Below are 13,559 nucleotides of genomic sequence, written 5' to 3'. Positions count from 1 at the left end.
TTTTTAGATTTTGCAACCGAATTTTCCTATTGTGCATTGGACGGTATATATTGGAGACCCCCCTCAAAAAGGGGCCATCTCCAAATTGGATTTCATTTGAACTAAAAGTTCTCATAATAAGCTTCCGTAACAAATATCAGCCTCTTTGACCATATGGTGGCTGAGCCTTAAGGGGGGGGGGGGGGGGGGGGGGGGTAGGGTCTAACATAAGGTTGCCAGAATTTTTTTCACTACCATCCGGGCCTAGCAATTCCGGGCATTTTTTCAAAAAAACCTGGCAAAATCCGGGCATGGATTTCAATTTTTCAAACCCAAAAACCGGGCAAAACCGGGCAAAATTCAGGTGTTATTATATATAAAAGCAAAGAAAAAATGCAAAAAAAAAAACGAAATTAATATTTTATTAATGTAATTGCAGACTTCAAACAACTTTTTGGAACACTTCAATATTTAAAGGTTTATAAAAGTAAATCAGCGAAATTATTTGAAACACCCGTTGAAAATTTCCATACTGATAATCGGTTTGCTGAAACTTACTCAAAAATTTTAATTTCCTTTGTGAAAATTGTGAAAAAATCCGGGCAATATCCGAACTTTTTTCACGATATCCGGGCAACCGGGCCGGACCGGACTTTCTCGAAATTTTGCATCAAATATCCGGGCAAACCCGGATAAAACCGGGCAATCTGGCAAGCTTAGTCTAACACTTTCAAAATATCGATTTTTTTATTTTTTTAATTTTCTTATTGTAAAACATTTCAAGAATGTTGTGTCAAATTTTCAAATCAATTGAAGCAAAACTGTAGAAATTATAGGCCGTTATCTCCTCCTATCTAATACTGCAAGAAAGCAAGAGCAGAAACTTCAAACGCGTTTTTCTCGAAAGCACATTTTTAAAGTCCGTGGACATCGTCATTTGAAAACTACTTATCCGATTCTTTTCAAATTTGGAACATATTTTCTACATATAAAATACCAGACCCCAACGTTTTTCTTTTTTGTTTTTTTTTTACTTTGGAGAGATTTTACAGGTGAAAAATGGCGGATTTTTTCGTGGAAAATCGTAGCTTTTACTTCAAACAGCCACAAAAATTTCATAAATTTTTTTTTAATTGAATAAAATCGTTGGGGTCCAGAAAAACATCTATTAAAAATATTTTGCTCTGATTTTTTGACTTCAGATGATTCTGTGCTGAGATACAGTGTCCACCGCAAATCCTGTTTTCTAAAAGGCATCCTCGAAAGTGCTCCATCAACGGCTCATTTTTCAATATTTTTCTACGAAAAAATTACTAAATGTTCTTTTAACAATGCTTTGTATAATGCAAAAAATTTGAATACATTTGTTTGAACGATAGCTCTAAAAAATTCGTGAAAACGGTGTTTTTTTTTACCCGTTAGACCCTACTCCCCCCTTAATGGAAATAGGATATGTTTCTCTGTTCTGTTCTGCAAATTTTTCTTTCAAAACCTGTTTATTACTGAAACTTTTTAAAATTTTGCCAAAGCTACCAAAAAGAAATGTCCTTTATTGAATAGCAAAGGAAGTAAAAATTGAAAGTTAAACGTGAAATTCTATAAAAGATATAAATTTTCATTCGTTTTCATTTGATTTTTCATAAATAACAGAGTTTGTTGCAACTTACCCCTTTTTCTTAGTAGGGTGAAAATCGCATGTTTTTGAAAATTTCAAAATAACTAAACCAATAATTTCTCAGGCTTCGTCAATTTGGTGTTCCATCAACCTAAACTTTTGATGTACAAGAGGTATGATTATCTGTAGGCATTAAGATTTTAGAAGCCACTGAAGTTGAAAATTGTTGCATGTTGCCCCAGTTGACGGTACCTTTTTTTCGAAGGTTCGCAAACAAACACCCTTCCTGATGAAATCAAAGAAGCAGCCGGTTGATTTATGTGAGAAATCAACTTTTTACCTTAGTAAATGTATAGTTTGGGTGTAGTTTTTGTTGTATTTTTATGTAAATTTTTGATTTACAAAAATTAGGATATTTTCAGAGTAAGTCAGTCTAGGACAAAAGGCTAGAAACCCTATAAAAAGGTAAAGTTTGAAGGAAAAATTTAAGGGGAATAGTGCGAGGGCCTAGGGAATTGAATAAATTTTTTTTTGTTAAAATTTTATAAGTAATGAAAAAAAAATTGCCTTTTAATTTATGCAGCATCATTTTCCATCCTTCGATTTTTAATTTTGTTCGGCCTTAACACATTAAGGAACGCGATGCTGTTTTTTTAATTGCGAATAAATATAAACCAAAAAACACCGAAATTCAGCATTCTATATCTCAGAATTCACTGGACCAAAAGTTACAAATTTAGTATCTTTGAACCACCGAAAGTGTTGTGTTCACTTTTGTAGAGTTATTTTCATACCATTTACGTCTGTTCCAACTTCCTTAGTAATTGATAAACTAGCATTGGTAAATATTAAAAAGATGTTTTGTATCGTTTATGATAAAAAAAACTCGTTAAAACCGTTAAAATAGAGACTGATCAATGTTGCCCTAAAGCATCAAATTCTGAACAAAGACAAAATCGATTTTCAATAACGTTGTCTAATAAATTTCTGCAACCATGTTTTACGTTTATGGGAGTCCAGTACTGGTTTTAAAAATATAAAACATGCCAAATTCCCCTTAACAGAAAATATAATCGAAAAATATTGAAAAAAAAGTGATCAATCTTACCCCGTTTTAAGGTACTAATAACGGAAACAAAAATTGCTTTGTAAGCTCATTTCCCTACTTCAACCTTATTGATAAATGCGTTTGCCCTACTATCGCAGATTTTTTTTTCTAATCGCGCCACTTCCCAAAGTTTTCAAACACGCAAACGTGGGTCACAAAGAAGTAAAAATCATAAAATAAACGCCATCAAACGCCAGAAAAGCTATCAGAAATAAAAAATAGATTTCATAAACACAAAAAAATGAAAATCATTCAAAATCATTTGATTGAAGGGACTACGTTTTGGAAGACCCTTTTTCAGCAAACTGTTCTTGAAAATCTGAGATACTCAAGTATATTGAAAATTTGAAGATTTCCATAAGAAATTTCCAGAAAACATTCATTCTTCGAATTTACGTAGGGAAGAGTGGGGTATCATGGGCCATGGGGAAACGTGGGCTTTTAATATCTCAGATGTGTGTTGAGATAAAAATCTCAAACCAACTGTCATCGTCGTCGCTTTGTGTGAGCATATACTTCTATATGTTGTTGACTGAAATACGCATTATATGCTTCTTTTATCTATCAAGCTAAAAAAAGTTAGAAAAATTACTTACATTAACACCAGCACCACCAGCTAATTTCATCGATGGGGAACCTGAAGTGCATAACAAAAATATGCTCATACGCTTATGATCTTAGTTTTGTCAAGATCTTTCAAGTGGAAAAGGAATTTTTGATGAAACATTAATAAGTCACACAAACGCTACCAATTTGCAAATCACAGCTTGTGGGGAATCATGGGCCACACATCTTGAATCACTAATATTTTAATGTTTTTATACACATTCAGAATTTAAAATACGTTTTATTGCGGAAATTGCACCTATTCAGACTTCTGTGCAAATAATTTCAACGCAGAAATATTTTCGCACTGACGCACACATAGACAACCCGTGTCAGTTTTTCAAATCAGCCGTTGCTCGCTTCTGATTTTTGAATCACATTTCCAAACGGCATAATCGTTATTGTTTCGGTGAAAATTATTATGAAATGCGATCCAAAGAATTTAATAATGAAAATTGACTAATCAACAAATGATAAAAACGAACAGAAAACAGAATGCTTTCTGTAAATTTCGGTACCAGAATGTGAGTGGAACAAATAAATCATTATTCGGGCGTTTTTCGAATACCTAAAAAAATATCCAAAAAATTAAGGATTCACTGACTATTGTTACTGACACACCAGTCGCAATCGTTTTTAATTAAATTTCATCCAAAGATGTAAAGCATATCGATATGTGTCACTGTCTATGTATAGGTCTTTGAGCAGATTTTACTGCGCGCAACTGCAATCTGCGCAGTTTGTTAAAGACGGCAACGGTGCGTATGAAAGTTGATTTTTTGGTAGAAATAATTTGAAGTAACTGAACTCTGATGTTCGTCCTTTTTCATATACTCCCTTTTCAACTTTTAGCATATGATAGTTTATATGAAGAATGTGATGGTGTTAGTAAGTGCGGGATTTTTATCTGTCAAATTAGATCCTCGCAAAAGTCTTAAAATTCAAGCAATTGACAATACCTATCTGCCAAGTTTTCTTATGCCAAATGAAGAGTTATGAAAAGTATTTTGTCCATCCTATATAAGAAATTTTGCCAAAACGTTCGCGAGCCAGGTTTTGGAATCTATGCGATCATACACAGCCCTCTTTTTTATTTCATCATCTGAAAATAACGAAATTAATTAGGAAATCACAGTTTTGGGTCAACTCAAAAACTTTGCATATTATTTGGTCAATTTGGATTTGGTGGCCCACGATTCCCCACCTTTTTTTCAAAATTCAAAAAATATATAATTTTTTTAAACAGTCAGAAATTGGGGAAAATAACTTATTAAAAATTTAAAAAACACCTTATGATACCTTGAAAATGTAGAAAACCATACCATTTTTTATTTTCATTTTATATTTTATAATAAAGAAGTTATAGAACAACGAAAAAAAGTGGCCCATGATTCCCCACTCTCCCATATAATAATTGTTATGGAACGGATTCACAAAATAGTCTTTGGACTCTGATAGTCGTTGATCGATCCATTTTTCTAATCAGCTCTTAACGGATTCCTGCTCTACACAGCGCCTAAGGAAAACGATGCTCAAAGTCTTTATCTCACCGATGCAGACTATGTTACTTTCCTTACGATCACTTTTAACGATTGACCGACACTTTGGAAGCACGAAATTTCAATTTTTTGAATCGATTTAACCACTAAAATATACAAAAATTAAAATTTCCCAGACGAAAAGTAAATTATACGCGTTTGTTGCCAATGAATCACGGCCTTCTTTTCCTTAAGTCCTTTCTTCTTTCAGAAATGGAAATATTTTGTTGAAATTTGCCAAACTATAAATTCGATATTCATCCCAATAATTTTGATTAAAATTTATTTAATCCAACACCCAGAAAATTAAAAATAAACCAACGCTTGTGGACGTTCACCTGTCATCAAACATCTTCATAAGCATGTTACTTTTTTTCCTCAGCACGTAAACCCATCCATCCTTCTTTCTCACCTCGACTGAATTCAACCGGAAGGTCATTTTTCCACCGCCTCTTCTTCGAGGGGCAACTTTTGCCGCAGTAGGGATACAATTTTAATCAGCATGCACCTTGTTCTGTCTGTCTGTCTTTTAACTTGATTATATTAGTGTCCGGCAGATATTGAGGAAACAAAAAAAATCTGAATGCAAGAAATCTAATCAAATTACATGGTTTTGTGATTTTAGATTCCTTCACATAAAAATTATCTAAAAAAATCTAAAACATTTTCAGATTTCATTGACTATAAATTTTGATTTAATGATGCCTGTACCTTTTTCACTAAACTAATGCAAACTTTCTTTCATGATCAAATACTTGCAAGAGTTGCGAACGTCATACTTTAAGTTTGAGAGTAAAAAGAATATAATTTTTTTCCTTTTATTTTTTTTCAATCTCAAACGTAAATGCACTGCAGATGTGCAGATGTGCATGACCAAACTTTATGTCTGAATATGTAGTATTTGCAGCACCAGCTGTTCTGTTTTGTTTCGTTTGGTTTTTTGGCTTTGTCAGCAGTAGGTCAAGTTTGTTTGCTTCGGAGTGGTTTTGCGAAAGGCCATGAATTGAGAAGGTTGCTTCTATGGTCTGGTTCTAGTTCAAGAGTGCATTTCCTAGTATATTTTGCAACCGACCGGTAGGAACACAACCAATAAATAATTGTAACACCCAGGCGAGTTTTCCATGGTCCGAGTTTTCAGATATATGAAAATAAATTTCAACACTGTGAAACATCTTTGCTGCATTAAGTTGGGTGGACCGTGGAGACGTTTAAGATAGAACAGCATCTGGTAAACATTGTACATTCAGTGGCTGTTGAGGGAAGATACATGGATGAGATTTATTGATATGAGAATATAAGATCAATAAATTTTTTACAACTGAATATATATCTTTCAATGTTTGAAAATTTGAAAAAAAAAATTAAAAAAATGACCAATAAAAAGAGGTATAGAAATATCCCTTTTTTTTAAACGAACACACACACATAGGATCTCAGTGAAACTTCATGTTTCTTTGAAGAGATCTTCTTTCCTTAACTCTAGGCATACATCTTTCGAAGTAATGATGGCTAGCATTTTACAAATGCTAAAACCACCAGACCACAGAAAGTGTACTATGTATGCCTTGACCGGGATTCGATCTCATGAACCTTTGCGTAGTCTACTTAAAGTCTACTTTTCAAAGAGAGTAGGAAAATTTCCTCCGAAACTCAGCTTTCAACCTCTTCAATTAGTTAAAAGCAATGTGAAAATGGGTTCCCTTCTTAACTGTTTCTTAATATCAAACACGATTCCAAATAATTATTTATTCTCTTATTTTCGCTTACAGATCGCTAAACACCAGCAGGAAGACAAATTCAGACATGATAAATCAACAAACTATCTGGTCGAATATTGATGGATGTTGACCGTTGTTGATATCAGAAGCGTTTCGAGAAAGCAACCCTCCTAAAGATTCACCACTTGCGATCCACCAATCGCTGCAGTGCTTCCACTAGTATAATAGTAAACAAAAACATTCGCAAAACGCCCACCACCACCACCGACATAGCAAAAACTTCGCTCTCTTCCGGTGCCAAAACGTCATGACCGGATGCGAGGTATGGTTTCCGGTAATCTCAAGCTCCACAAACTAGACTTTGGAATTAGTATTAATTATATATTCTGTTACTCTTTTTTTTCCTTTTTAGGAGTTACGATGCACGGGCTGAGTCACCTGCAATCCGGCTCAACCCTGGAGGCACTCACACAGGCAACGATCATTCTCATCTTAGCGGTCGCCATCATCGTAGCCAATCTCATCGTGGTTGCCACATATCTTAACTTTAAGGGTAAGTAGAGGAATTTATATTGAAATTTATTCATTTCAAATAAGCAAACTTAAAAGCAACTAAGTCTTATTATAAGTTCCAAAAAAAATTATAAGGAGTTTGAAAGTATCCGAAAGTTAATGAACGATCGTGAAAGTAATAAACATTTGGAAGACTAAATGTTTCTTTAGGAAAGTCAAAATACGAATTTTTTTTTCCCTTTTTCCATTGTTTTTAACTTCTATTTAGTTTAAATCAATACATTTGATTTTAATGAGAACAAATTTAAAAAACAATAACATTCAATTCAGTTTCGAGTAACCGAAGAAAGGGTTTCAGGAATGTGACAACGACAACAATAGCAAACGCACTCAACCGTCAAATTTTCATCAATGGTACGGTACTCATTCTCTCGGCGTCAGTCATCGCGTTCGGAGGTTTTTTCCGCGGTGCCCTTATCACCTGGATGGATCCAAAAGGAATACATGGCTGATTCTGAGAGCAGGAGGAAATTTCAAGCTTCCCACTAACCCATTTGTCGTCTCAAAATCCATCGACCGTGGAGTCGGGCGGATCGAGAGAGCAAATCCTATCAATAATGGGGAAGACTAATCTAAAAAACTACAACTACTTTCTGAGCTGATTGACGAGGTCAAAATTATTATTGTCCCACACCCAACTCTCAATACCTGCCAGCGAGTGGTCTCTTGTAGAGAAGTTGCCGGCCTCAGTGACGAAGAGATCCAGGAAGATCTAGCTGACCAAGAGGTAACGAGGGTTTACCGTTTCGTCAGAAAAATTGTAGGAAAATTCTATTAAAAGCTATCATCTCCAACTCCACCACAACTCGGGCTCGCAAGGAACCTGACTAGCCGTAAAAATTGGATTTCCTTATTTACCCTTACCGATTACTTCAACCCTAAATGTAGTTGCTGTCCGTCTAAGATCTCCAGTCGAAATCACTGTGGTTTCGATTCACATTTCACCAAAACAGCCGTACGCAGATTTTTTCCAGAAATTTGAAAATATAATAACTCAACTTCCAGAGCCGGTTTTAATTATGGGTGACTTCAATGCGCATTCCACAGTATGGGGTGCAACACAAACCGACAGAAAAGGATCTTTCATTGAAAGTCTCGTTCATAACAATTTTTTTTTATCCTATATAGCTCACTGCAGTGGCTACCCGACTCTGTCCCTCAACTGGAAACACATCAGCCTTAGACCTCACTATTGTTTCGTGGAACTTGAGTTCAAAAATAAGATGATTCCAACGGAAGCGACCATTTTTCCATCTCAATCTCCCTAGAAGTCTCCACCCCCCAAACTACAAAGAGACCTAGGTGGAAATGCGAATTGGATACGAATTGATTGGATTGGATATCAAATTGATATTGAGAAAAAAAATTACACAATGACCACACCACAAACTACTGTTTGACACACCCAAAAAGCACATCCCTAGAACAAGTGGAACATCCGTTCTCCCGAAGATGACATACCTGTTATCGGTGATTTCAACATGCCTGGCTTGAACTTCCTGGCCTGGCCTGACCTGGGTTGCCCTTCCAATGGCGGCTATTTATTCCCAGTATGCACTCCTATTTCTCGACTCCTTCCAACATCTTCCGGGACTCTTTGATCACGACTTTTCGCCAGATTAACAGCTTTGAAAACGAAAACGGCCGTATACTAGGCCTCTGCTTCATAAACGAAAGCTTCAGGAATCCGACTCCTGCTCCTCTTGTTAAAGTTGTTTCTCATCACCCAGCTTTAGTGGTCTCACTCGATGTCACTAGAATTAACGCTCCCTTAGAGAAAACCGCTCGCTTCGACCTCAAAAACGTCGACTACGAAGCTATCTCCCTCGTCCTCGATTCTATCGAATGGGAGAATCCGGATGCAGCCATTGCGACTTTTTCAAACATACTGAACTACATAATCGACCGCCATGTTTCAAAACGTAGCTTACCCTCCAACCCACGAGTTCCCTGGGTCACTTATCAACTGCGACAACTGAAGGCGGCAAAAAACCGTGTTCTTCGAAACTTCAGCAAGCACAAGTCTCTCTGCATAAAGGAAAGAATACCGCAAGCTGAACACGGCGTACGAAAAAAGCAGTAGGCGTTGCTACCAGAACTATCTCCACCGGCTACAGCGTAATTTTAAGACCAACCCGAGATCTTTCTAGAAGTACGTCCAAAATCAGCGGAAAGAACGGCTACACAGCGAACACCGATCTTAAAATATGCAATCTCTTTGCTGAGAAATTTTCTAGCGTTTTCACAACTGGGTCCATTTCCTCAGAGCAATTGGTATGGCTGTAAGAAATATCGCAACCTCTAAATTCTTCCTTAAACGAGCGCCGATGTGGTCTAGTGGATAGGCTGCGCGAGTCTGGTATTGGTACGCCAGGCGTACTGGGTTCGATTCCCGGTATCGGCAAGAAAAACTTTTGGATTCGAATCCCATAAGCGGGCCGACAGGTAAGATGTGTTTCATCATATAACTGACTATATAATTGGAATGTTCAATCAGTTGCCAGCTGGCCAGGTTTATACGCGGATGCCGGAATACCTGTAAGTAGACTAGCCCACCTGATTTATTCGTTCTTCCAAAATATACCTACATCAACACACGCAATACATTCACCACATAACAGTTCATACGAAGCCATGGGGTCCGGGTATGGTGGCGCGCTGCATTGGAGATTTGTCGAACCTAATTATCTAAGGAATGTATGTGAACCCATACTTTGGCAGAAACTGCGGTTAATCCGTGCACCCATGGTGGATTACCAACATACCAACATACATACATACATACCTCTAAATTCTTCCTTAAACGGTATTCCCTTCGATGACGCAGCCATTTTAAAGGCAACAGCAGAGCTTGAAAATTCATCATCTACGGGACCGGACGGGATACCAGCTATCTTTAATCTTGTAAATCACGATATTGCTCTCGCTAAACTCGAACGCTCTGGATTCTGTGGATCCCTACTGGACTGGTTTCGAACCTATTTAACGGGATGAAGGTTATCAGAGCAAACTGGAAATTACTTTTCAAGACAATTCTCCGTTTGTATAGCTGTACCCCAAGGAAGCCACTTGAGACCGTTAATTTTCGTCATCTATTTTAATGATGTACTCATTCATTGTTGTATTGCAGTATAGTTCGCTCAACTCTCGATTATGCATTTGCAGTTTGGTTCCCATTTTACCAGAACGGAGCTGAACGAATAGCTGCACGTGCTTTAGTCGTGGTGGATCTCAAGGGTCGAGAATTGACTCTCCCATGCTGCTGGAGGCTCTTTCAGGGTTCCCGATTGCTGAGGTGTTTGAAGAATTTTTCATCGTCGCTGGTTGGCAAGTTTGTCAATCACCAGCGTGAAAACTTTGGATTTCAACTGCATTGATAATACATACTTATACAGTGATAAGGTACATCCCTGTCTCACTCCAGCATTCAGCGTCGTGTAGGTCCTTGTACGAAAATGCCTCGTACTGTGCTTCGTTGAGATAGACAAGTTTCTCAGGGACTCCTCGTTTTTCTTTCGAAATCATCGAACCCCAGCAGATGAGAGTCCTGGTGGTTGTTGTTATTGAATTTACAGTTGCTGCGTGCACCCATCCACCTATGTCCCGTATTTTCCGCGTAGGACAATCCCAGTGAGTCGAATCGGAAGTGGCAACCGTCTCCATTGTTTGAAACACCCTAATCGTTACCACCACTTAAAATAAGTCTCGAAGAAAAGCGATATCGAAACCAAGTCTGTATCTAATAGTGGTGATCTCACCACAAACGGGCCCGAAGTTGTTCCACCTACTCTTAACACGATCACCCTCATTTAACTTTCATTAAATGAATCGTCTGAAGCCATTTTGATCGTAGCAACTGTACTGTGTGGACGAATTAAACCGACACTTGACAATTCGTCATCAGCGTGTACGAGCGTCGGTCAGTCAGTCACCGAGTACGATACGACCCGACCCGAGCAAGAGAGCCGAGTGTAACAGCGCGTAGCTCCACCGACTGGATTGGTCTTTGTGGACCACCATCTTCACTTGACTACTATGATCCAACTAGGTAGCTTAAATCCAGACCCCTGCAAAGATACAGGATTTGTTTATGTGTCTTTTGACCAACATCTAGCTTTTTTTTCCTCAGATTTAAGCTTTTTTTTGCCTTGAGAGCATTGGAGATGAAAGCTTTAATCTGAGAAAAAAGCTTAAATCTGACAAAAACAGCTTAAATCTGAGAGATAACTCCACACAGATTCTATAACAATGATACAGGATTTTTATATGTATTGTGTGACCAAAATCTTTTTGCTAAGTGTTAGTGAATCTCAATTTTAAGCTTTTTTCCTTAGATTCAAGCTTTTTTGCCTTAAGAGCATTGGAGATGAAAGCTCAAATCTGAGAAAAAAGCTTAAATCTGAGAGATGTGCTCCACACGGGTTGAAGATAAATGCATCCCCGTGCTCAAATCATGTTGTTTTGTTTGTAGTCCTTCATTTCTCTGGTGATTTGATGACCAGTGTAGTGTACCAGCTACAACAAAGCAATTAGGATGCTGACCGGCCGTGCGAAGAGGGTATATGACATAATCGACGATAACACGAGAGAACAGCAACAGCAGAGCGGAGTATAAATAAAACGTGCAGTGCTCAATATTATTCATTCTTAAGTTGACGTTCGAATAAAACACATCTTAGTTATTAGACATCGCTCGTCTTTTATTGTGCTTAGTTGATACACTACAACCAGAAACATCATAAGGGTTGTCTAGTGCCGCAGTTGAAGGTCGATGACACCATGACAAAGCCATTTTTGAAAACAAATCTGAAGACTTTCAAGATGGATAAGTGTACAGAGCAGATTAGTTGTAAATTTGTTTACACATTTCTGTACATGATAACATAAAAAAAAACATTTAGTTTGTGATTATATTTCAAAATGCGTGGTCTTACTCCGGAGACGAGAAAAAGTATCGTGCACAAGTGGTGTACTGTAAGTGGAATCTCATTGAAAAAAATTGCCAAAGAAGAGGATGTGAGCGTCGATATGGTACGGACAGCTATTGAAAAATATGGTGAACATTGTACATTTGAAGATGAACCGAAATCAAGCTGCTTCTATCAAACCAAGAGTATGATTCAATATTTTGCAAAAATTCTGGGTGCATTATCATGGACGATGAAACGTATGTGAAATTGAACTATAAAACTCTTCCTGGGTCGCAATACTTCTCTGTATTTATGCAAAGACAGGGATATCCCCGAAACGGAGAAGGCCATTTTCACCGAATATTTGGGCAAGAAGGTGATGCCGTGGCACGCAATTTGCGAATCCTACAAAATATCTAGCCCGTATGTCATATCGGAAACAATGAACACCCAGAACTATATCTAGAGTTTGTTTTGATTAGGTCGTATGAACCAATATAAAAAAAACTGAGTTATTTACTGCAAACGATTGATAAGCATGTACTTCATCTTTGGTAAAAAATTGGTTTCATTTGATCAATGAATAAATTTTACAAAATGATTTGAATTTAGGACGTATGATGACTTTCTCATTTTCGAGTGTAATTTGGTTTTTGCGACGTTTTGCACTACACATGGATTAGCGTGCAAAACAAAGGTCGCGAAATAAAAGTTCGGCGTGATGGCTTTTGTGACATTATGCATTTCCCTAAAAAATGCTTCGTTAAAAGTGTTAAACATTCTGAAATTCAAAAGAAATCGATAGTGTGAGTGGTTTCAGCCATCTCAATAGAAGACATGTCTTTAATAAGTGCCTAAATAAGTTCAACCAACGTTCCTTCAAATTGTGAAACTTATTACCTTCATAATTTTTCACTACAGAGACAGCCAAAATAACTAAAAGCTTCGAATGCTGCACCCCTTGGACGGTCATTGGAGTCAGAACAGGTAGCCAGCAATGTCCAGTCTACTTAAAACATATCTGATGAACATTCACCCGAGGTGCCGATTCCAGGCACTAAACGGGTACCTCCAAATACCACTTCTGCTTCCTGTTGCATTTACAGACAGTACTACAAGCGATTTTAAAGGGTATAACGAAGTAACAGGTAACCACAATAATATTAAATGATAAATTTGATGAGGTGGCGAAACGACGTTAGCGCCAAATAGGAAATGCATATAGTCGTAAAAACATCTTAAGTGGAATAATCTAAACTAATTACCATTTCGGATACGTAAGCATATTCTTCATTATTTTCTGCATCTTATACAACATTTCCATACCATCTTTGCAGATGTTAAAAATAATAGAATTAAAAATGTGTTCGAAAACTTCAACATCGATTTTCTCGAAACACATCAGGTGGCTCATACAACTTAATCAAAAAAAACTCTAGATATCAAGGAATGCCTCCAGAAGCGTTTATGGCCGATGATCAAGCAGCATGATAGACCCGTAATATTTTGGCC

At 37.2% G+C, this 13,559-nt stretch overlaps 1 protein-coding gene across 3 annotated transcripts in view; it reads left to right on the top strand.

The window, feature by feature from the left end:
- Window positions 1-13,559, top strand: part of LOC129756094 (G-protein coupled receptor 52) — a 60,501-nt gene that overhangs the window by 34,358 nt on the left and 12,584 nt on the right. For 2 of the 3 annotated variants that reach the window (XM_055752846.1, XM_055752847.1), the window contains exons 2-3: window positions 6,616-6,898; window positions 6,977-7,117. In XM_055752846.1, coding sequence (XP_055608821.1) covers window positions 6,880-6,898; window positions 6,977-7,117 — 160 coding nt within the window. In that variant the 5' untranslated portion in view covers window positions 6,616-6,879. The remainder of the gene's footprint in view (window positions 1-6,615; window positions 6,899-6,976; window positions 7,118-13,559) is intronic. The other variant, XM_055752848.1, reaches the window with a different exon arrangement.

The sequence above is a fragment of the Uranotaenia lowii genome, chromosome 3 (assembly GCF_029784155.1).
Source record: "Uranotaenia lowii strain MFRU-FL chromosome 3, ASM2978415v1, whole genome shotgun sequence".
NCBI classification, from domain to species: domain Eukaryota; kingdom Metazoa; phylum Arthropoda; class Insecta; order Diptera; family Culicidae; genus Uranotaenia; species Uranotaenia lowii.
The sequence above is the reverse complement of the archived record's forward strand: the minus strand, read 5'-3'. Positions and strand labels throughout refer to the sequence as shown.